Below are 24310 nucleotides of genomic sequence, written 5' to 3'. Positions count from 1 at the left end.
GTGAGTACGACTAAATCAGTTCTCTGGTGCTCATGAGCACATTTGCACGTGACATCTGAAGTAGTCAAAGTTTCTGCTGAACAGTGACAGACATGAGGAAACATGATGGAGAAAAACACTGATACATTGTTCTGAAACATGAAAGGAACGTTCACATTTCCACAGATGGACAGGATCAAATGAGCGGTGTTCCTCAGAGTCCTCCATTTTGTCCACAGTTCAGTTTGATGCGGTTGCTGTTTGTTGAAGCTGATGGTGCAAACTAAAGAGTCAGAGGAGCACAGAGTCAATGTGAAGATGGAAAGTGTTGTCACCATGTGACCTTCTTCATTTTCACTGGCTGCTGAGCTGCTGCTTCCATGTACCTGCTCAGTGTCCGCTGCAACACTGGAGAGATGGGTGCAGTCCTTCCAGAGGAAACAGGAGTATTTTTAGGAAGGAAGATGATGACATGCAGGCATGAAGATGGAACTGAACCTGAGGACACAACAGCAGACAAAAATATTGTCATGAACTTTAGTCTTTAAATTATATTTGATTGATTTGATTTGAAAAACACAAGTAGAACGGTCACATGATGCATGATAAGCATATACCTGGAACAGTGCTGCAGAGCACAAAACATCTCCTGTCAGTGAGCTGTTTCACAAGTGTTGATGTTAACTTTCTGCTCAGCTGTGAGGGTCTCAGCTGTGAGGGTCTCAGCTGTGAGTGTCTCAGCTGTCTCAGCTGTGAGGGTCTCAGCTGTGAGGGTCTCAGCTATGAAGGATTCACAGGAGAGGAAGGCCTACAGAAAAACAATGGAACAGTGAATTAGATACTGGGATCTGTAATATGAAACAATGGATTCATAAGAATGATATCAACAGATGAATAAACACAGCATACTCAGAGGAATGAAGTGAATGTTTGTCTTTCCAAAGAGAAGATCTCCACTCTACCTTCTGTCAGCTGAGAAGAACCCTGGTCACTGGCAGGAGGAAGACATGTCTCTGTATGAGGCAGCAGTTCCCTGTTGCTGGTGGTCTGGGGCAGCATGATGGGTGGATTTTCTCAGGGTCAGCCAGGTGGTCAGGTGAGGGTTAACAGGGGCCATTTTGTCCTCTGCTTTGCAGAAAGACTGGGGTGGCAGGGTGCACATTTCTCTGTGATGGCTCTGGTTTAGGCTGACAGTTCATCAGGATGATGTAGAAGTGTGTGTTGTTGTGCTGGACTTGGTGCTGGAGGATGTTGTCATGGAGGATACAGGAGAACAAGTCTCCTGTCTGGAGGAAACAGATCTGAACATCTAAACAGTTTTAGGTGTAGTAGAGTTACAATTCTTTAATCGCCCACCCCACCCCCAACCCACCTTTCCCCCCACCCCAGTGGGGTATCAGCTGGTATATGTTATTGGTACATCAGAAAGCACGAGTTCTAGGTGTAGCTCATGCTTTCTGATGTTGCATCTATGTTGTGGTAAAGGTAGCAGCTTTTATAGAGCTGCTCAGACAGTTGTGGCCTGTGCATTTATCAATCCTGACCCAACCCACCCAGATAAATGCACAGACCACAACGTGTTCAATACCTAGAAAATCCTTGTCTTTATAAATAATTATGACCCATAATACCAAATCTTACCACATTGAAACCTACCATATTACATCTTACCATGACATTATTAACCATACCGTTAGTGACCATACCAAATCTTACCACATTGAAACCTACCATATTACATCTTACCGTGACATTATTAAACATACCGTTAGTGACCATACCAAATCTTACCACATTGAAACCTACCATAGTACATCTTACCGTGACATTATTAAACATACCGTTAGTGACCATACCAAATCTTACCACATTGAAACCTACCATAGTACATCTTACCGTGACATTATTAAACATACCGTTAGTGACAATACCAAATCTTACCACATTGAAACCTACCATATTACATCTTACCGTGACATTATTAAACATACCGTTAGTGACCATACCAAATCTTACCACATTGAAACCTACATCTTACCGTGACATTATTAAACATACCGTTAGTGACCATACCAAATCTTACCACATTGAAACCTACATCTTACCGTGACATTATTAAACATACCGTTAGTGACCATACCAAATCTTACCACATTGAAACCTACCATATCACATCTTACCTTGACATTATTAAACATACCGTTAGTGACCATACCAAATCTTACCACATTGAAACCTACATCTTACCGTGACATTATTAAACATACCGTTAGTGACCATACCAAATCTTACCACATTGAAACCTACCATATTACATCTTACCTTGACATTATTAAACATACCGTTAGTGACAATACCAAATCTTACCACATTGAAACCTACCATAGTACATCTTACCGTGACATTCTTAACCATACCGTTAGTGACCATACCAAATCTTACCACATTGAAACCTACCATATCACATCTTACCGTGACATTATTAAACATAACGTTAGTGACCACACCAAATCTTACCACATTGAAACCTACCATATTACATCTTACCGTGACATTATTAAACATACCGTTAGTGACAATACCAAATCTTACCACATTGAAACCTACCATATTACATCTTACCGTGACATTATTAAACATACCGTTAGTGACCATACCAAATCTTACCACATTGAAACCTACCATAGTACATCTTACCGTGACATTATTAAACATACCGTTTGTGACCATACCAAATCTTACAATACAGAAATAGTGTAACAGGCATAAACCAAACCTTGAACTTGAAGACTCACCGACCACTTCATGGTTCCCTGGTGGACAGGACACAGAACACTGGATTGTGATAGCTGTAATAGGTTCTCATGACACCTGAGTGGAGACATCGCTGTGGCTGGGAAATGAAAATAAGGTCAAGCAGTGTGTTCTTGTCTGTGGTGGCAGAGGTGATCAGCTGAACATATCCCTTAGACTGAAACAGATCTAGAATTGGCTTTGTTGACCTGAGTAGCTGATTCTCACTGAAGTCTCCACACACAATAACAGGGTGACAGTCCAATACCTCTAGTGCATCCAAAAGGCTTCCCAGGTTCTCCAGGAACGGTCTCAGACTGTAGTCAGGAGGTCTGTACACAGCTGCAATCACTGCACAGACTGGAGCCTCAACCTTCAAAGCCACAAACTCCAGATCAGTCACATTATGCAAAAACTGTCTCTCACGCACCTGAATGTGTTTTCTCACATAGACAACAACCCCGCCACCTGCTCTGCTGGCCATCTGAGGATACTGAGTGTAGGACGTGTGTCTGTTGCGCTTGAACATGTTGTAGCCGTCTAGATGCAGACTGTCTGCGACAAAGGAGCCCTGCAGGTGAGTTTCTGTCAGACACAGGACATCTGCCAGGCACAGCTCATGATGTCTCCTGATGTCACCGATGTGAGATGGCAGTCCCTCTGTGTTGTGGTGAACAAGAGTCAGAGTGTCGGGCCTGTTTACTGTTTCTCTCACCTGAAGAAGAGGCATCATGTGATCCACATCGGCTTGTCTCATGGTCTGGAGCGCTGCGGTCACTTCAGTATTGGCGTATATTTTCTTCTCATCCAAATCCAGTAAATACAGCCCACTGAGAGACGTCACCCTGCTGAGAGCTACATAAGCCATACCTGCTTCAAAGACTTTCTGCAGGGACACCACAGCTGCATGTGTTGTGAGGCCCTGGGTTTTATGGACAGTGCAGGAGAACGCCAGCCTCACAGGAAACTGTCTACGTACCACTCCGTTCTGTTTCAGCTTCTCCTCTGCTCTCTCGATGTAAACCAGATTGGCGGATTCTGGAGCTCCACTCTGGATTCTTGCCCCACCTGTCTGATTATCCATCCTCAGGCCCAGCTTAGTGATGTGTTGATCATCCTCAGAAGTCACTATGCACATCAGTGTGGCAAAAGCCCCGTTAACCAGACCGTTCTGAATGTCAAAGTTTCTGGTGAGCATGACACGAGCACCTTCAGCAACTTTCAGAGTGTCGGCTAACTCATTTCGGCCTCCCTTACATGGTGTGTCTTTACGGGCCATTCTGCCTGTTCGGGGATCTTTCTGGAAGTCATCTGCGTCGATCGTGATAATGTTGGAATGGAACAAAGCCAGTGTTGCTGAGTTGTGTTCATCAACCAACTTATTGGTGGGGAAAATGTGCAGAACCTCAGTGGGACAAAGAGCTGGTTCAGTGATGGCCTGTGACAACAAATCTCTGTCAGCCTGAGACAGCTCGTCTGCCTTTGGTTTCACCCGAATCCTGTTCAGCACGTCTGCAAAGGCAACATCATCCTTCTGTCTCATGATCTCAGTCAGAGTGATCATCTGAAAATGTTCCTGCCACAGGTCAATATCTGCTGGGTCGTGTACACACAGAGGTTTAGACTGGCGCACAGGCGGCAGCTGATAGAAATCCCCAACAGCTAAAACTGACATTCCACCAAACGCTCTCTGATTGCCTTTGATCTGTTTCAGTCGTGCGTCCACATAAGCAAAAAGAGGCTTTGAAACCATGGAGATCTCATCGATAATGAGGATTTGAGCATTAAAAAGTTCAGATCTGAGTTCATCCAGTTGGTTACCGAGTCCTTGGATTGGTGGTTTCAGACTGCGTGGAAGCTTCAGCAGAGAGTGCAGTGTTGTGCCACAGATGTTGAAAGCTGCAGTTCCAGTGAAAGAAGACAGTAAAACAGTTGGGTTTGATATGTCAAACTCCTCTGAATATAGCTGCAGTTTGCTCAGTATCTTAGATGCCTCTGAGTAAATGCATTTTATCAGGTGGGACTTTCCTGTTCCTGCACCACCGTTGACATAAAAGAAAAACTGCTCTGGATTTAGGCCACACACAAGTTTAATACACCAGTCTCTGATAGCATGGAACACACAGGCCTGCTTCTGGTTCAGGTTCTGATACATCTGCCGCAGCACAGCTGGATCCACAGCGGGGGGTTCTCTGATGGCTCTCATTTCTGTCACAGCAGCAGACTCTGGACAATAGTCGGGCACATTTTCCTGCTCATCGTCTGGCTCTCTTTGCTGCAGATCATCATCACAGGGCAACCTCACAACTTCAGATTCAGGAGCCAGATTACACCATTCATCCATCACATGGTCTCTGCTCTCCTCAAACTCTACAAGTGCATTCTCAATCTCCTCAGTGTTTCTCTCATATTTGTCTCTGTTTGTTTGTATGATGCTTTTCACGCTCTCAGGACGGTTTGAGCCTGGCAGCTGGACCCAGCCAGAGTTGTAAAAAGACTCGTAGGTTGGAAGATCGGCACTCCGTATTTCATACTCGGATCGGTGAGGAAGGTACAGTCTCAGTAATCTGGCATAAAACTGCTCGGGGTGCTTCTCCTTGGAACATTGGTAATATCTGATGACAGAGGGCTTATCATTCTTCCGCCTTTGGACAAATCCCAGCTCATTCAGAAGTGGTGAAACACCATCCCGCTTTGAGTGGTCTGCACTGACAAACCTGCAGCTAGCAGCAAAATCAGCCAAGCACATCTCCTCATACTCTGGGGTCTCGGGTCTGGCTTTGTATTTGTCACTCAAACTCGTCATCCAGACATTACAAGACTCTGACGGGGTGTCCTCCAAGAATGACATGGGGCGACTCATTTTCACTGGGTTGTCATCAGTGGGAATGAACACAACACTGCGTGAGCACTTCTTCATCTTTATTCCACACGCACGAGTCACACACTCCTGAGCACTGATCTCTCTCTTTTTGGAGTAAGCCTGCATGACAGCTCTCATCTCATCACACTCGTTAACTCTGTCCATGTTGGAATTCTCCATGACAGTTTTCAGGTACTCTGACAGACCACTTTCCTTCTTTGTGATGTATTTAGTCAGATACTGTATACACGAGTAAGCATTCAGAATGAAGGACACATCGATGTTACTGTCCCAGGCTTCAAGCAGATGTGGGTTGTACCCGTTTATCCAGCAGTCTTTGGGATCACGCTTCAGGTAGATTGCGGTCTTTCTGTTCAGACTCTGAAGGTACCTTTCATACTCGGCCAGTGTCAAGTTGCATCGAGAGAGGACCTGCTCTAGACTCAAGGAAGCCGCTTCAGGTTCATTCAGCAGCTGCAGCAGAGGTCTGAGTTTGCTCTTTGCAGTTCCAGTGTTCTCACCCTCATCAGGTCTTGTGATCATTGTGTTTGTGCAGGGCGGCTTTGGAAAACCAAACCGACAACCAGAGTTCACACTCTTGAAGCAACTCCTCGTGTGGTTCTTACTGTGCTTCTGAACTTCAGAGACTTTCTTGAACAGTTCAGGTTGTGTTTCTGGGTCAGGTAGTTGTGCTGAGATGTATCTGTCTACAAAATCACACACAGTCTGATCATCACAAACATCCAGTTCAGGTGCTCCATCAACCCAAAGCATTGCATGAATATGTGGGCTTCCTCTGTGCTGAAACTCAACTCTGTAGAAAAAGTCGATCACTTTCCCCAGTGGCTGAGCATCTGAGAGCAGCAGATCTCTGAACAGGGCCTCAACTCGCTTATCAAACAAACGCATGCAGGTGACGGGGTTGGAGCGCAGAATCTCACACTTTGCAGTCCAGTCCAGAGATTCAAAATCAACCTCTTCACCCTGCTGTCTCTTTATTGCTTCAATCACTTCAGGCCATCTGAATTCAGCAGCTGAAAATGTGCAGAAGAACGTGGGAGTTCCCAACTGTCTGATCATGGCAAACAGATCTTTAGTGGTTCTCTCCCAGTATACTGGAGTCCCTCTGAGTGGCTGCATGAATCTGACTGCATCTTTATTTCTCACCAGTCTCTCAACCTCTCGTTTGTCTTGTAACATGCCTGAGGTTATACTGCGTCCATCTCTGGTCCTAGTTTTCCCTTTTCTCAGCTGTATCGTCATGCTGTTATTAGCGATGTGTATCTCTATCACAAACTGTGCAAAGAACAAGTAGTTTGGGTCTCTGGCAAAACGGTCATCCACATTAAAAAGCCGTGACTTGAAATATCCACTTGGACTGACTTTAATGAGTCTCATTTGGTCCAGTGTGTTCTCACCCGTGGGAAATTGTACAGGGAATGACATTGATTCCAAATGTGGAGTCCTGAAGAAGCTAACTGGACTATTTCTTTGTGCAGGAGCCACACAGTAAGTGCTATCACTGTAACAGAGGATCTCTTCTGATATGTCAAGAGGCTGAAGGCATGATTCTAAAGCAAACCCTCCATTTGGCAGATCACCTTCGTCTCCATCATCTCTCTGCTGCTGTGGTTGTTCACATTCACCGTCCTGATCATTTTCTGCCTCACACAGTGCATTTCTCTCACACATGTCAATTTGCATCAGATCTGCTTCATCATAGTCCTGCTCCCCCATGCTAACATCATCATCATCATCATCATCATCATCATCAGGAAGCGTTGGGTCACAGAGTTCAGCTTCATCTCTGATGGTAACGTCCTGATACTCTGGATGAACCTGCTTCAGCTTCATTAATGCAGACACTAGTTTAGACCAGGTTACTGTCTGAAACAGCTGATGCCCTCTGTAAGACAAACGTCTTTTCAGTTTCACCCTCATCACCTGAGACTCGCTCCTCAGCCTGGGTAATGCATTGACTGTTTCCTGGACCTCAGATGGCACACACACAACATTTCCCCTGATCAGTCTTTGTCTGCCTCTTGGAAGAGGAATGATCTTTGCAAACGGAATACATTTAGCGATCAAATGTCTTTCCAGAATATTCAGATCTGACAATTCGCTGGGAATTTCAGACAACTCCAGTTTATTAGCTGCTGCGAGGTTGGGCATGCGTCCTTTTTTCAGATGAGCGTGGCAGGTGTGACAAATCCACTCTTTCCTTCTCTCATCAGGAACTGTGCAGGCTTCATTTCTGCAGCCTTCATCACACACGTGAACATACTTTCCTGTCAGACATTGGGAAACCACGTGAGGATTTTTGTCATACTTTGACCTTGTGCAGGCTTGTACCTGGTTGGGAAACGAGGCCTTATGGCACACAGTGCAGACATAAGTGGGACCAGCCTTAATGTTAGATTTGAACACAGCTATGGCTTCATTGATCAATCTGTTCTCAACTGTCTCATGTTGCAGACTCTGTGTTTCTCTGGTCTCTGTTTCACTCCGAGTGTTTCTGTTCATTCGTCTGTATTTTCTCTTTATGCTCGCAGCACATCTGACGTTATGCATCATCCTGAATGAATGACTGTTCCTGTATCTGTTTCTCATGAGGTTTTTCATCACTTGTCTGTGTCTGATTCTGAATACTCTGTCATTTGCATAACGTTGAGTAACATAACTTCTCTGCCTCTGTCGAAAGGTTTCACTCTGTCTGTAACGGTTTATTATGTACATCTTTTGTCTTTGTGAAAAGCCTTCCTTTTCTCTATAAGATCTCCTGATGTATGATTTTTGTCTCTCTCTGAATCCTTCTTTTTCTCTATAAGACCTCCTGATGTATGCCTTCTGTTTCTCTCTGTATCCTTCTTTTTCTCTATAAGACCTCCTGATATATGCCTTCTGTTTCTCTTTGTATCCTTCTTTTTCTCTGTAAGACCTCCTGATGTATGCCTTTTGTTTCTCTCTGAATCCTTTTTCTCTATAAGACCTCCTGATGTATGCCTTTTGTTTCTCTCTGAATTCTGCATTCTTTTGATATGACATTCTGATGCGGGATCTTTTCTTTTCTCTCAGCATTTCATTAGACGCATACATTTCCCTTTCTCTCATTTTTTTATTCACTTTTTTCTGCTGAGGTGTATTTCTTGCCATCATTCTCCTTTTCATTTTTCTCCTCCCCTGTTTACTAAGTTTGGACAGTTTACATGAGATTTCCTTCAAAACATGATCTGGAGGATCAGTGTGACAGATATTTGATCCACTGTGAGAAGCATCATTTGGAGGGCAAATGATTTCACCACATGGTTCATGTTCAATTTGGGCACAAGGAACTGTGTTCTGTTCTTGTCTCACAGATGCTGGAGAAGTGATATCAGTGGATAATTCCTGCAAAACATTGCAACAGAGATCATCAAGGACAGTGGGCAACACTGAGGCAGATACGTTTGGCTCATTCTGTGATGGGAACGTTGTCACTTCAACATTTGTGTCAGTTGATGGTGAAATGTTCTGAGACTGGTCAGTGGCTGTTTGGGATTCATTGACAGCTTCCTGTAACAGCGGAGGTGCATCAACAGCTGTGTGTCTGCAGTCTGTGTCTGAAACAGCGTTTCTCTGGTTGGATGTGTTCACACAGTGAAATGACAGAGGCTTGAGTTCATACATACAAGATGACTGGATGTCAAACATTGTGTAGCACAACTTGATCCTGTCAATCATGTCAGTCAGATGTGGGAATTTCAGCATCACAGCAGTACCAAAGCTCAACCGCCTGGAGGACATTGGCAGTCCATCTTTGTTCCTGGAGTGTGGGTCAAAGTATCCGTACAGACCAGATCTGCATCTGAAAACTGCGACACATAACCCTGCCATGATCAGCAGCCCGTACTGTACATCTGATGACAAAAAGCTCAGTCCGTGCTCAAGGCTGAGAAGCCTCTCTCCACCTCCAAATGTTCCATACACAGACAGCTGAGTCAGGTCCACCTGATACTTTGACCTGCGTGCACTAACTTCATCTGGAAGTTCATCCGATGCCAAATGGACACTGTTAGGAAACCTTTCTCTGGCCTGTCTGTACACAGCATCACCTTTATCCAGGACTAGGTCCAGATCTGCTCTGCTAATTCCTTCATGTTCATGAAGAAAGGACAGAAACACCAAACTGTTGGCCACACACTGACTGTTCCTGTATTTCCCATATTTTAATGAGGCCTGACTGCGTGAGGCACAGACATGTGTCACTGACGGCTGAGGTTCCACAATCACACTGTGCTGCTGAGACGCTCCAGCTGCATCACGTCCTCTCTTCACCATGTCAGCATAAGATGCCTGAGGTACACTCTGCTTTACCTGCTGGAAAGCATTCATGCCGGTGTTCCCATCAGAAACTGCACTCTGACCTCTGCTGTCTACCTGCTGTCCAGCAGAAGACTCTCCAACACACATACCATCACTGGGACGTCCTCTCTGTACAACCTCAGCATAAGAAAGCTGGTGTGACACCAGGTTGCTGCTCTGAGAGCCCATACCTTCAGCTTGTTCACTCGGAGAGTCTTTCTCCTTCTGCCACCTCAGCTTCTGAGCCCGAGAACGAATACCTTTCCTCGGCATTGTTGCTGTGCTTCAGAACCTCAAACTTACTTTGTCTGTACTGATGTCACCAACACACAGGGCTTCTACTCGGTTGTAATATTTCAAATGTAGCTCTGTGCTATTTATCAATGCTGGTTTCAGTTAGCAGATTCACACACTATGTCTAGAAAAAGATTGACGGCAGAAAAATTCTTGTCAAATAGAAAAAACAGAAGTTTATTATGACACAGAAAAGTTAGTTATATCTGAAGATTCCAACAGACCAAAACTTCAGTTACGGTACTTTTCTGATAGGAAAAGAAAGTATCCAAATAAAAGTCTCAGTTCTTACTGATTTTAAAATGTCAGGTTAGAATAACGCTCAGTGGTCCTTGGGTATTTTCTTCCAAATTAGAACTATTATTTAGCAAAAACTACTGTTGTAACACTTAGATGTAGCAGAAAAGATCAATTATGAAAATGTTTTCAGTATATGCACCTCAAAATAATGTGCTACAGAACGGACAATTTTAAAGATTCAGCCCCAATCTGTCAACAGACTCTCACTATTCTTAGCTTCTGAATCACAGACAGTTTACTGAGACCAAGCTGAATTCAAATCTCTTCTATATGAAGTGTTGCGATGCAGATCAGCAGCAGCGGGATGACAGATGCTTCTGGTAGCTGGATTCCACTTCTGGTCAGGTCAGAGCAGACGGCACAGACACTCCAGTCCTCCTTACAGATGTGTTTTATTCCAACACTTATGAACTAACCTGCAGCGAGTCCAGCAGCACAGGAACAGATGCAGTGCTTTTCTTTCAATTTATCAAATGTGTTTCTATATATCAATAACAAACTTAACTGTTCAATTTAAGGAAGCACTGTTTTCAAATTGGAATTGATAGATTCAAAGATCAACAATCTCTTGATTGATCTCCCTAAAATTTGCCAATAATTATCAATTAGTATCAAAAAAGTTTTTCCAAAACAAGTTACTGTTTGGTCTTAGATTTATCTAGAAATCTGTCAAGATCAAGATTTATCTTTAAGAATCACGTTTGTATGACAATATTTCAAACTTTAGCCAAATGTCAATGAAAATGTGCCAATTTTTCTCCAATTTCAAAGTTTATCAGACTATGTATGAGAGAGGTAGACAGGAAAGACAGAGCAGTGAGAGTAGAGTCTCAGATCCACAAAACAGCAAGACAAGGTTCCAATCAACCTCAGTTCTCAAAATCAGGTTCTCAAAATCAGGTTCTCAAAATCAGGTTCTCAAAGTCAGGTTCTCAAAATCAGGTTCTCAAAGTTCTCAAGTTCTCAAGTTCTCAAGGTTCTCAAAACAGATTGAGCGGGGATAGATGGATACAAGAAAGAGTTCTCAAATTAGATAGAGCGGGGAAAGATGGATACAAGAAAGAGTTCTCAAATTAGATAGAGCTTGGAGATGGGACAGGAGAGATAGAGCAGCCAATATGATAGAGGAGAAGGAGATGGTGTGGACAGCAGGACACCTGGGAGACACAAAGAGATAACAGTTAGACAGTTTGATGAAGCAAAGATAAAAACAGGTGAAATGTGTGGAAATGCTACTTAAACTGTGCTGCGATTTATGTCTTCAAATGACCTGATTATTATCTTTTTTTTAATAAAAACTTATTAGTCCAAAACATTTATAGAAGTTTCCAGATGTGTGTGGAAACAGCTGGTACCATGAAACATGGACTTGGTTAGAAGAACGTCAGAGCCACTGACTTGTTCAACATGAAGCAGATCAGTACACAACATGTTCTGCTCACATTACAGTCCAACTGGATGCTGACACACCAGCAGAACAATCCAGATGTTCTCCACAGGAAACACCTGATGGGTGTTTATTGTTTAATGAGGACTTTGGACCTTTCAAAATGTTCTTGGTTGATCACAGAGCGTAATATGATTGACAGTACAGCTCAAAAAGACTCAACAGGACATATGAGAGCTCCAGTCCTGGGTTGTTATTCTGCCGATTCATGTTTTCAGTCCCTGAAGATAGTCTGAGAGGGAGCGGTGAAGCAGCTGCTCACTGATGTGATGATGGACTTATTGAATAGATGAATGAACCAGGATGGAGCTGCAGCAGATTGATCAGCTCAGCTCACAGGGCTCTAACATGACTTCAGTCAGTCTGTTTTTACTACATTCACATTCATGTGTGAACTCCACAGAAACTCTGTGGTGAACATGTGAAACACTCCTGCTCTCAGTGATGGGATGGACTGAAGCTCACTGACTGGAAATCTGCTCACCAGCTAAGCAGGAGTTCTGGTCCGGTGGTCTCTGGGTCTGAGAAGAGAAACACTGTGTTAGTATCAGATCAGAAGACTCTAAACACACACACCATCTGATCTCACAGCTGATTGCTTCTGCTCTCCTCTCTACAGGATGAGCTTTGGGCCAGACTTTTGTGGACTTGAAGTAGTTAAACGTTGTTGGTTGATGATCAGTTCAGAGTGGCTGAATGTGTTCATGATCAGAAACATGGAAACTATCCAAAGCTTTGGGGATCAGATGGAAAACAGAGCAGTAACACATCAGCTGTGGGCCCTGTGATTGGCTGCCCACCGCTCCAGGTTGGCATCTGTCTCTCTGAGTGTGTGACCGTGTGTATGTGCATGTGTATGTGCATGTGCATGTGTGTGTCAACAGGTGCCAGCCTGGATGGGTTAAAAGCAGAGGACACCTTTTGTGTGTATGCATGACCAATAAATGTGTTCTCTGACTAATGATCACTGTTTCACTTCATTCATGCAGTTTGAGAGGGAAAAGGTCTGCTGGGCCCTGACAGGAAGCTCCACTTCATATGACACAGAGCAGGTAGCAGGAACACAACCATCAAGGGAGTAAATGTTGGTCCTCACCAGTCAGAGCAGGAGCAGGGCTCAGAGTTCAGTTAGTCTAAAGAAAGGAGGAAAAGAGAGTAGTCAGTTAAATTCCTCCAGCTGAGGACACAGCAGCTAAATAAAACACCAGGTAATGACAGTGCAACTTTGACTGTGTGTCACTGGGACATGGAGCTGCTGCTGTTGTGGGCTTTTCACACTCAGACCATGTAGAGAGCTCAGCTGTGCTGCCATTTCAGCTTTATTTCCACAGAAAATAACCGATGAGACAAAGTTAGAAGCAGCACAGTCTCATCTTCTGCCAGCTGCCCTGCAGTGGACATCATGTGCTGAGCTGCTGCTATTGGCTGCTTTACCTGTCAATCACTCAGTGGGGTCACATGGCACTGAAAGGATCGGATTATTGGCTAAATTACAATCAGACTGAGTTATTCAGTGCATGTAGACACCTTAATCTGACTAAGAACTGGATCGGATTATTGGCTAAATTCCAATCAGACTGAGTTATTCAGTGCATGTAGACACCTTAGTCTGACTAAGAACTGGATCGGATGGGATTCAGACCCCGAGATAACTGGGTTAAAGTCAAATTAAACCTGCTTGTAGACGCTGAAGCTCGTGGTGAATCAGACTTTGCGTTCTGCGCATGCTCCAGATGTTTTCCCGGGGTCGTGACCCGGAAGTCAAAGGAGACGATATTCCTGTTGTTGTCGCCGTCAGAAAGAAACAAACAACGCGATGGAGAATGCTCCGTTGGGCATCGAGTTTGTGCAACAAGCAGCTCATCACAGAGCAAATGTAGAGGGACGTAGCTTCATCTGGCTCTGCGTTCTCCATCTTTCTCCAACGCCTGAGTTTGTTGTTGTTGGTGGTGGTGAAGAGGTCAACAGGAAGTGGCTCTATTAGCAACAGCTGGAATGGGTACAGCGCCACCTATCATACCGGGGTATGACACGCTTTGTGCCTCTGATCCCATTCATTCACCGCCACATATCCAAGGAGAATTACCCTCGCCCAAATAATGAGCAGAACCCAACTATAGCTGTAATAGAGTTCCTCTCATCATGTGGACCCACTGAGTGACACTGCCCACAGGAACAGGACAGTAAAATGGGGATTTTACAGAAATAAGGAATTACTTTCTGCTGACATGGGAGACTCGCTTTAACTGGAAACACTTGAGATATTTCAGTCTGAATGGAAGGTTTGGACTAAAACTGTCAGTAAAACATACATTAATGCACACAGTATAATCACCACCAGTCCACACATTCATTCAGTATTTCCAGGTGACAGTATCTGAATACAACAGTGGTGTCAGAAAATTTACCAACAAAGTGAAGATGTTTCCTAAAAGCTTCAGTAAGTGTGGACAGAATATTTCTGTGTTCAGGAGGAAATTCACTCACAAACTGATGTATCCCAAATAAAGTTCATCTGATCAGAGTTCAATTATCTTTAAATACAGAACATATTAACTCAGTCAGCTGTTGTGATCTACAGCCTGTTTAACGTTCCAATAACTCTGTACTTACCAGCCAAAGCAAGGATCAATGTTCTCTCTCAGTCTGAGGAAAGACACAATCTGTTAGTTATCCGAGTGGAAACACTGAATCAACCTGAACCACCTGAACACAGAGGGAGAATACTGCTCATTATCAGCTGTGTCTGTCTCTCTGATCATTTACATTCAGGAATTTAAATAGATTTACTATCATGTCTCAGTTACAGAGACGTTAAAATCATCTGGTGCATGTTATTTAATAGGACCAGTTTTTTGCTTCGTGAGCATCACTGGGTCTGTGTTTATTATTTTCTCACATGAACTTTCAATGACACAGACCTCAATTCTCCGTGAACACACCTCCAGCTGATAGACTCACTAACACACGGTTCAGAAACAGATATTAGGCTGAACACACCTCCAGCTGAGACTCACTAACACACGGTTCAGAAACAGATATTAGGCTGAACACACCTCCAGCTGAGACTCACTAACACACGGTTCAGAAACAGATATTAGGCTGAACACACCTCCAGCTGAGACTCACTAACACACGGTTCAGAAACAGATATTAGGCTGAACACACCTCCAGCTGATAGACTCACTAACACACGGTTCAGAAACAGATATTAGGCTGAACACACCTCCAGCTGAGACTCACTAACACACGGTTCAGAAACAGATATTAGGCTGAACACACCTCCAGCTGATAGACTCACTAACACACGGTTCAGAAACAGATATTAGGCTGAACACACCTCCAGCTGATAGACTCACTAACACACGGTTCAGAAACAGATATTAGGCTGAACACACCTCCAGCTGATAGACTCACTAACACACGGTTCAGAAACAGATATTAGGCTGAACACACCTCCAGCTGATAGACTCACTAACACACGGTTCAGAAACAGATATTAGGCTGAACACACCTCCAGCTGATAGACTCACTAACACACGGTTCAGAAACAGATATTAGGCTGAACACACCTCCAGCTGATAGACTCACTAACACACGGTTCAGAAACAGATATTAGGCTGAACACACCTCCAGCTGATAGACTCACTAACACACGGTTCAGAAACAGATATTAGGCTGAACACACCTCCAGCTGATAGACTCACTAACACACGGTTCAGAAACAGATATTAGGCTGAACACACCTCCAGCTGATAGACTCACTAACACACGGTTCAGAAACAGATATTAGGCTGAACACACCTCCAGCTGAGACTCACTAACACACGGTTCAGAAACAGATATTAGGCTGAACACACCTCCAGCTGATAGACTCACTAACACACGGTTCAGAAACAGATATTAGGCTGAACACACCTCCAGCTGATAGACTCACTAACACACGGTTCAGAAACAGATATTAGGCTGAACACACCTCCAGCTGAGACTCACTAACACACGGTTCAGAAACAGATATTAGGCTGAACACACCTCCAGCTGATAGACTCACTAACACACGGTTCAGAAACAGATATTAGGCTGAACACACCTCCAGCTGATAGACTCACTAACACACGGTTCAGAAACAGATATTAGGCTGAACACACCTCCAGCTGATAGACTCACTAACACACGGTTCAGAAACAGATATTAGGCTGAACACACCTCCAGCTGATAGACTCACTAACACACGGTTCAGAAACAGATATTAGGCTGAACACACCTCCAGCTGATAGACTCACTAACACACGGTTCAGAAACAGATATTAGGCTGAACACACCTCCAGCTGATAGACTCACTAACACACGGTTCAGAAACAGATATTAGGCTGAACACACCTCCAGCTGATAGACTCACTAACACACGGTTCAGAAACAGATATTAGGCTGAACACACCTCCAGCTGAGACTCACTAACACACGGTTCAGAAACAGATATTAGGCTGAACACACCTCCAGCTGATAGACTCACTAACACACGGTTCAGAAACAGATATTAGGCTGAACACACCTCCAGCTGATAGACTCACTAACACACGGTTCAGAAACAGATATTAGGCTGAACACACCTCCAGCTGAGACTCACTAACACACGGTTCAGAAACAGATATTAGGCTGAACACACCTCCAGCTGAGACTCACTAACACACGGTTCAGAAACAGATATTAGGCTGAACACACCTCCAGCTGATAGACTCACTAACACACGGTTCAGAAACAGATATTAGGCTGAACACACCTCCAGCTGAGACTCACTAACACACGGTTCAGAAACAGATATTAGGCTGAACACACCTCCAACTGATAGACTCACTAACACACGGTTCAGAAACAGATATTAGGCTGAACACACCTCCAGCTGATAGACTCACTAACACACGGTTCAGAAACAGATATTAGGCTGAACACACCTCCAGCTGAGACTCACTAACACACGGTTCAGAAACAGATATTAGGCTGAACACACCTCCAGCTGATAGACTCACTAACACACGGTTCAGAAACAGATATTAGGCTGAACACACCTCCAGCTGAGACTCACTAACACACGGTTCAGAAACAGATATTAGGCTGAACACACCTCCAGCTGATAGACTCACTAACACACGGTTCAGAAACAGATATTAGGCTGAACACACCTCCAGCTGATAGACTCACTAACACACGGTTCAGAAACAGATATTAGGCTGAACACACCTCCAGCTGATAGACTCACTAACACACGGTTCAGAAACAGATATTAGGCTGAACACACCTCCAGCTGAGACTCACTAACACACGGTTCAGAAACAGATATTAGGCTGAACACACCTCCAACTGATAGACTCACTAACACACGGTTCAGAAACAGATATTAGGCTGAACACACCTCCAGCTGATAGACTCACTAACACACGGTTCAGAAACAGATATTAGGCTGAACACACCTCCAACTGATAGACTCACTAACACACGGTTCAGAAACAGATATTAGGCTGAACACACCTCCAGCTGATAGACTCACTAACACACGGTTCAGAAACAGATATTAGGCTGAACACACCTCCAGCTGATAGACTCACTAACACACGGTTCAGAAACAGATATTAGGCTGAACACACCTCCAGCTGATAGACTCACTAACACACGGTTCAGAAACAGATATTAGGCTGAACACACCTCCAGCTGATAGACTCACTAACACACGGTTCAGAAACAGATATTAGGCTGAACACACCTCCAGCTGATAGACTCACTAACACACGGTTCAGAAACAGATATTAGGCTGAACACACCTCCAGCTGATAGACTCACTAACACACGGTTCAGAAACAGATATTAGGCTGAACACACCTCCAGCTGATAGACTCACTAACACACGGTTCAGAAACAGATATTAGGCTGAACACACCTCCAGCTGAGACTCACTAACACACGGTTCAGAAACAGATATTAGGCTGAACACACCTCCAGCTGATAGACTCACTAACACACGGTTCAGAAACAGATATTAGGCTGAACACACCTCCAGCTGATAGACTCACTAACACACGGTTCAGAAACAGATATTAGGCTGAACACACCTCCAGCTGAGACTCACTAACACACGGTTCAGAAACAGATATTAGGCTGAACACACCTCCAGCTGATAGACTCACTAACACACGGTTCAGAAACAGATATTAGGCTGAACACACCTCCAGCTGAGACTCACTAACACACGGTTCAGAAACAGATATTAGGCTGAACACACCTCCAACTGATAGACTCACTAACACACGGTTCAGAAACAGATATTAGGCTGAACACACCTCCAACTGATAGACTCACTAACACACGGTTCAGAAACAGATATTAGGCTGAACACACCTCCAGCTGATAGACTCACTAACACACGGTTCAGAAACAGATATTAGGCTGAACACACCTCCAGCTGATAGACTCACTAACACACGGTTCAGAAACAGATATTAGGCTGAACACACCTCCAGCTGAGACTCACTAACACACGGTTCAGAAACAGATATTAGGCTGAACACACCTCCAGCTGATAGACTCACTAACACACGGTTCAGAAACAGATATTAGGCTGAACACACCTCCAGCTGAGACTCACTAACACACGGTTCAGAAACAGATATTAGGCTGAACACACCTCCAGCTGATAGACTCACTAACACACGGTTCAGAAACAGATATTAGGCTGAACACACCTCCAGCTGATAGACTCACTAACACACGGTTCAGAAACAGATATTAGGCTGAACACACCTCCAGCTGATAGACTCACTAACACACGGTTCAGAAACAGATATTAGGCTGAACACACCTCCAGCTGATAGACTCACTAACACACGGTTCAGAAACAGATATTAGGCTGAACACACCTCCAGCTGAGACTCACTAACACACGGTTCAGAAACAGATATTAGGCTGAACACACCTCCAGCTGAGACTCACTAACACACGGTTCAGAAACAGATATTAGGCTGAACACACCTCCAGCTGAGACTCACTAACACACGGTTCAGAAACAGATATTAGGCTGAACACACCTCCAGCTGAGACTCACTAACACACGGTTCAGAAACAGATATTAGGCTGAACACACCTCCAGCTGAGACTCACTAACACACGGTTCAGAAACAGATATTAGGCTGAACACACCTCCAGCTGAGACTCACTAACACACGGTTCAGAAACAGATATTAGGCTGAACACACCTCCAGCTGATAGACTCACTAACACACGGTTCAGAAACAGATATTAGGCTGAACACACCTCCAGCTGATAGACTCACTAACACACGGTTCAGAAACAGATATTAGGCTGAACACACCTCCAGCTGATAGACTCACTAACACACGGTTCAGAAACAGATATTAGGCTGAACACACCTCCAGCTGATAGACTCACTAACACACGGTTCAGAAACAGATATTAGGCTGAACACACCTCCAGCTGAGACTCACTAACACACGGTTCAGAAACAGATATTAGGCTGAACACACCTCCAGCTGAGACTCACTAACACACGGTTCAGAAACAGATATTAGGCTGAACACACCTCCAGCTGAGACTCACTAACACACGGTTCAGAAACAGATATTAGGCTGAACACACCTCCAGCTGATAGACTCACTAACACACGGTTCAGAAACAGATATTAGGCTGAACACACCTCCAACTGATAGACTCACTAACACACGGTTCAGAAACAGATATTAGGCTGAACACACCTCCAGCTGATAGACTCACTAACACACGGTTCAGAAACAGATATTAGGCTGAACACACCTCCAGCTGAGACTCACTAACACACGGTTCAGAAACAGATATTAGGCTGAACACACCTCCAGCTGATAGACTCACTAACACACGGTTCAGAAACAGATATTAGGCTGAACACACCTCCAGCTGAGACTCACTAACACACGGTTCAGAAACAGATATTAGGCTGAACACACCTCCAGCTGAGACTCACTAACACACGGTTCAGAAACAGATATTAGCTCTAACATTATTCAGTATTCCTTTAGTAACGTGAACATTGCCAGAAACTGTTGATTAAAACTAAGAAGAGACCATTATAGATAGTTTCAAATCGTATTGCTTGTTAAGACCTCTCAGACTTATCGAGCCGCTTTACAAAGCGACCGTTGAAAGTTAGCATTGATGCTAACACTAACCGTAGCTAGCCAAAATGTTATGTGGCTCACAGAATAAGATGTGTAGCTGTTTTTTGCTTTATTTTCATTCAGTTGCTGTTAAAAACTACTTATGTCACTGATTTAAACAGCAAAAGTGTTTGAGAGTTCATAAATTCATCATTTGGGAAAGACAGAGTCAGACAGCGTCACACTTACCTTTGCAAACGAAGAAGAGTGGGCCGATGGGCTATCCAATAAGCCGTATAATGTTCAGAGACGTTCAGGGGCACTCAGACATTTCTTTCCAATGACGAGTATTCCAAATACAAAATGTAGATATTTCTTTTAATTAAATCATGTTACAGTTATTTATATTTTAATGTTCACCTTCAAAAATAATTTAGAAAGAATCATATTCTGACAACTCCTATCAGTTTAAACATTGTTACAACCTGAAGTAATTGTACCTGTTAACTCTATTCTAACATTCTGTTGATTGAATGTTTTTACACTAACACTGCATTTTATTTTCATTCAGTTGCAGTTAAATACAACTTATGTAATTTATGTAAACAGCTAAACTTTCATAGTTCATTAAATTGATGACAGATGGGGAGCGTCAATTACCTTCAGGGAGAGCGCGAATGAAAACCAGATGTTCACAGGACCTTCGGGAAGTTCCAAGAAGTGACGACTGTGTGGCGCAAATCTTTAAAAATCTTTAAACTGAAGATGTTTCACTAGCTTTAAGTATAATGTATAATTGTTTAATAAATACATCAATTTGATATTTCATTCAATTAAATCATGTGACTGATGTGTATTACCATGTCCCCATGCACAGTGGAACTGCTCTTTGCTCTTTCTATGATGCTTTACTGGCTCATTTAAACCTTTTAGGAGAGGTATATGACTATGTCAGTAAAAAAATAGCTGAATCCAATACTGAATAAACATTTATTAATGAAAAACAAACAAAATACAAACAAATAAACAAAAAAAGAACTGATTTAAAACTGAAATACAATTAATGAGGTGGAGCCTCCACCACTTTTATGACTTCGACAGTTTTCCCCCTCATTTGGAGGTCCACAAAGAGCCTCCCCTTTGCGAGGAGCTCTTCCATTGGCTCCCAGAGAGCACCACTGAGGCTCACCTGGGAGTCATCTCCCAGGATGAGGTCCACCATGCCCTCCATCTCCCCCTCTATAACCCCGAGGACCTCAATGGCCAAGGCCGACGTTGGACTGGCACTAAGCATCTGTGAGGGAAACAACAAATTAGTCTCATCAACATGATAATATGTTATCATATCAACAAAATGGGGGATACAAGCCCCATTTACATCTGTGATGTATACACGTTAGTGCTCTTTAGCTTTTTAAACGTTTAGTTCTCGACTAGTTTTTCTGGGGTGGTGTGGTGGTTAGCACTGTCACCTCACAGCAAGAGGGTTCCATGTTCACTTTCTTTCTGTATGGTTGTATGTATGTGTGGGTTCTCTCCGGGTACTCTGGCTTCCTCCCATCATCCAGAAACATGCACGTCAGGTTAACTGGTGTCTCTAAAATCGTCCCTGGGGGTGAGTGTGTGTGGTTGTTTGTCTGGTGTGTCTCTGTGATGGACTGGCGACCTGTCCACGGTGTACCCTGCCTCTCACCCAATGGTGACTGGGATTAGGCGCCAATCCCCTCATGACCATGAGTTGCATTAAACGGGTGTAGAAAATGGATGGATGGATAGTTTTGCCGGGTTACTTTATTTTTTTTATCATAATTATGGCAGCACAAGTCAGTTTTGGGTGAATTATGAAGTGTTTTAGTGGCTGTAGTGCATTTAAAGATGGCATTTTCACCAAAGAATAAGTAATGTGTATTTGGTATTAACAAAAGTGTTTACGAAACACCTTTGAGTCATTATTCATGTATCATCATTTATCTATTAGAAAATATATACTATTTACTGTGGTGCCTTTATTGTTATAATTGTTCTATGTTCTCATCATTTAAAAATTTACCTCCACCACTGAATAATTGGTGCTATTCAGCTGGTCCTCGTATACCGACTTCCCCTTTTTGAGATGGCTGATCTTGAGGGTGGCCCCAACTTCCAGCTTGGAGATGGCCACCTCCCTCCAGAGGGCCACGTCAACCTTGGCTGCACCCTGTACATAAAATAGATTGTTATGGTTATAGTCCTCATAGAGTACTGCTCTGTAATTATAATACAACTGGCTTGAGTAAACATAGGGGGGTGAGTGTGTTATTTTTAGATATATATGAAAAGAACTTTAGCACATGCCACAATTCCAGGCCGACTGTAGAAAATATTAAACTTGAGTGCATTAAAAAGCAGATCTGACAATATCAGTTTGTTCAATTGTTCAGAAGTCTGTTTCTCCCACCCAATCCTTGTCCTCTTCACAATGTCTCGTCTTACCTCCTGAAGCTGCAGGGTCCTCATTGGGACCTGCTCTCTCCCCATTATAATCTTCTTTATTGCAGATAACTAAAAAACAAAATGGATGAAAGTGTTAATAACAGTATAACACCATACATACTTACAGCAGTCAGTCAATTAGATCATTTTATCCAGGCCTGATGAATAATTACAGAAGCGTTCTAAAAAGTTGATGGTAAAATGACAGATTTTCACTGTTATCTTATCAAATACTCTTCTTCCTTAAATTGCATGAAGATTAGCAAAGTTGGCTGACAGCAGGTGCTTTTAACTTTGTTATGTTGATTTATCTCTGTGCATTATGATATGATGTTTCATCTTTACATAGAACTAACTTACTTCTGTGACCTGCCCCACGACAGTTATGAGGCCCTTTGCCTGGTGGATTTTTTCCAGAGCTGTCACCGTGGACTCGGGAAATAGGAGAGCCTGGGCCCGGCTCTTCAGCTCATCTGACACCTCGATAGGTGAGCTCCTAAAAAATTGTGTCTCCCTCCCCACCCATATACACCGTGGAGGAGACACCCCTTTCAAGGTGTACCCTCTCAAAAGGTACCCCTTGCCATCATCCACTTTGGAGGAAAATTCCTCCAAAAGTGTCAGGGTGGTAACACTGTGGCCATCAGAGATTACCACAGATTTATTCATTTTCGTACACCGAGGGGTTGCTGAGACTTCGCTGAAGTCCCAGGCAACCACCCTCGCGTGAACTCGGCTGCAAATAACCTGGACTTTCAAAGTTGGGGCCTTAAAATGTGGCCCTAGGGCCTGTCTGTTCAACAGCTCTTTTAATGCCATACTGCAAAGACAAGAGGAACACAGACAAAGGTATGAGTTCAATATTGACAGATATATAAACACACATACACATATGTATATATATACAATTTTCTGTTTAAAAAATGACAAATACAAACATTCCCTTGGAATTTCCTACCTAGCTTTACCATTATGTTAGTCATATGTTACAATGAACCATCTCTCACTTACCTGTATACATTTGATATATTTATTAAATGACTACAATAGAATACACAGTTCTATTGGTGAGGAGTTGTGCAATTCCCATGAGCACCTGAATACCACCTTAAAATTGCATGGTTGTGGTTTACGGAAGATCCCGCCTCTGTTTCCCATCATACATTGCTTAACTGAGCAGTTCATTATGTCTATGGTTAATTTAATGTGCACTCATTTTCATAGTGCCTGAAGTTAGCTGTCCAAAAATGATACCGAACTGGTTTTGTACTGAAGAGGCAATATATGTAAACTCCATCCATCCATCCAAATCCGTCGGTCGGGTCGGGGGCTGGAGCCTACCCCAGAGGTAATCGGGGGAGAGAGAGAAACGAGGCGAACAACCACACACACGCTGACACTCACTCCTCGGGACAATGTTAGACACAGTAATTAACCTAACATGCATATTTTTGGACAGTGGGAGGAAGCCGGAGTACCCGGAGAGAACCCACACACACACGACCGCACCACCGTGCAGCCTTAAAGGCGGGGTAGGGGATCTTTTTCTGGAACATTTTTTTACATATTGCTTGAAATACTCTTCACACCCCCATTGCAACCAATTAATTAAAAGTTTTGACACAAATATGAAAAGTTTTAGTGGCCTCTAGAACGTACAATCTAGGAAAAACACTATCCAAT

The 24310-nt window shown here is 43.5% G+C and overlaps 1 protein-coding gene and 1 long non-coding RNA gene across 2 annotated transcripts; both read right to left on the bottom strand.

Moving 5' to 3' along the window:
• Positions 1-10968: 10968 nt before the first annotated feature.
• Positions 10969-14665, bottom strand: LOC142400932 (uncharacterized). The gene is made up of 4 exons (XR_012773002.1): positions 14631-14665; positions 13114-13150; positions 12502-12538; positions 10969-11727 (listed from the first exon to the last, which is right to left on the bottom strand). It is a non-coding gene; the product is annotated as an uncharacterized LOC142400932 (long non-coding RNA).
• Positions 14666-21199: 6534 nt separating this feature from the next.
• Positions 21200-23793, bottom strand: LOC142400931 (uncharacterized). The gene is made up of 5 exons (XM_075486174.1): positions 23639-23793; positions 22988-23447; positions 22628-22696; positions 22206-22352; positions 21200-21449 (listed from the first exon to the last, which is right to left on the bottom strand). Exons 2-5 carry the CDS (start codon positions 23444-23446, stop codon positions 21216-21218), a joined length of 909 nt encoding a protein of 302 aa, XP_075342289.1. The 5' UTR covers position 23447; positions 23639-23793; the 3' UTR covers positions 21200-21215.
• Positions 23794-24310: the final 517 nt, after the last annotated feature.

This window comes from Odontesthes bonariensis, chromosome 15, assembly GCF_027942865.1.
Source record: "Odontesthes bonariensis isolate fOdoBon6 chromosome 15, fOdoBon6.hap1, whole genome shotgun sequence".
In the NCBI taxonomy this organism is placed as follows: Eukaryota; Metazoa; Chordata; class Actinopteri; order Atheriniformes; family Atherinopsidae; genus Odontesthes; species Odontesthes bonariensis.
This window is presented reverse-complemented; position numbering and strand designations above follow the sequence as displayed.

What these genes read in the sequence shown, in the direction of transcription:
- LOC142400931 (XM_075486174.1), bottom strand. Translation starts at nt 23,446, where the DNA reads ATGGCATTAAAAGAGCTGTTGAACAGACAGGCCCTAGGGCCACATTTT. An exon ending in GGACCCTGCAGCTTCAGGAG is followed by an intron (nt 22,353 to 22,627) that starts GTAAGACGAGAC and finishes TTTTATGTACAG; the next exon opens with GGTGCAGCCAAGGTTGACGT. An exon ending in CCAATTATTCAGTGGTGGAG is followed by an intron (nt 21,450 to 22,205) that starts GTAAATTTTTAA and finishes TTTCCCTCACAG; the next exon opens with ATGCTTAGTGCCAGTCCAAC.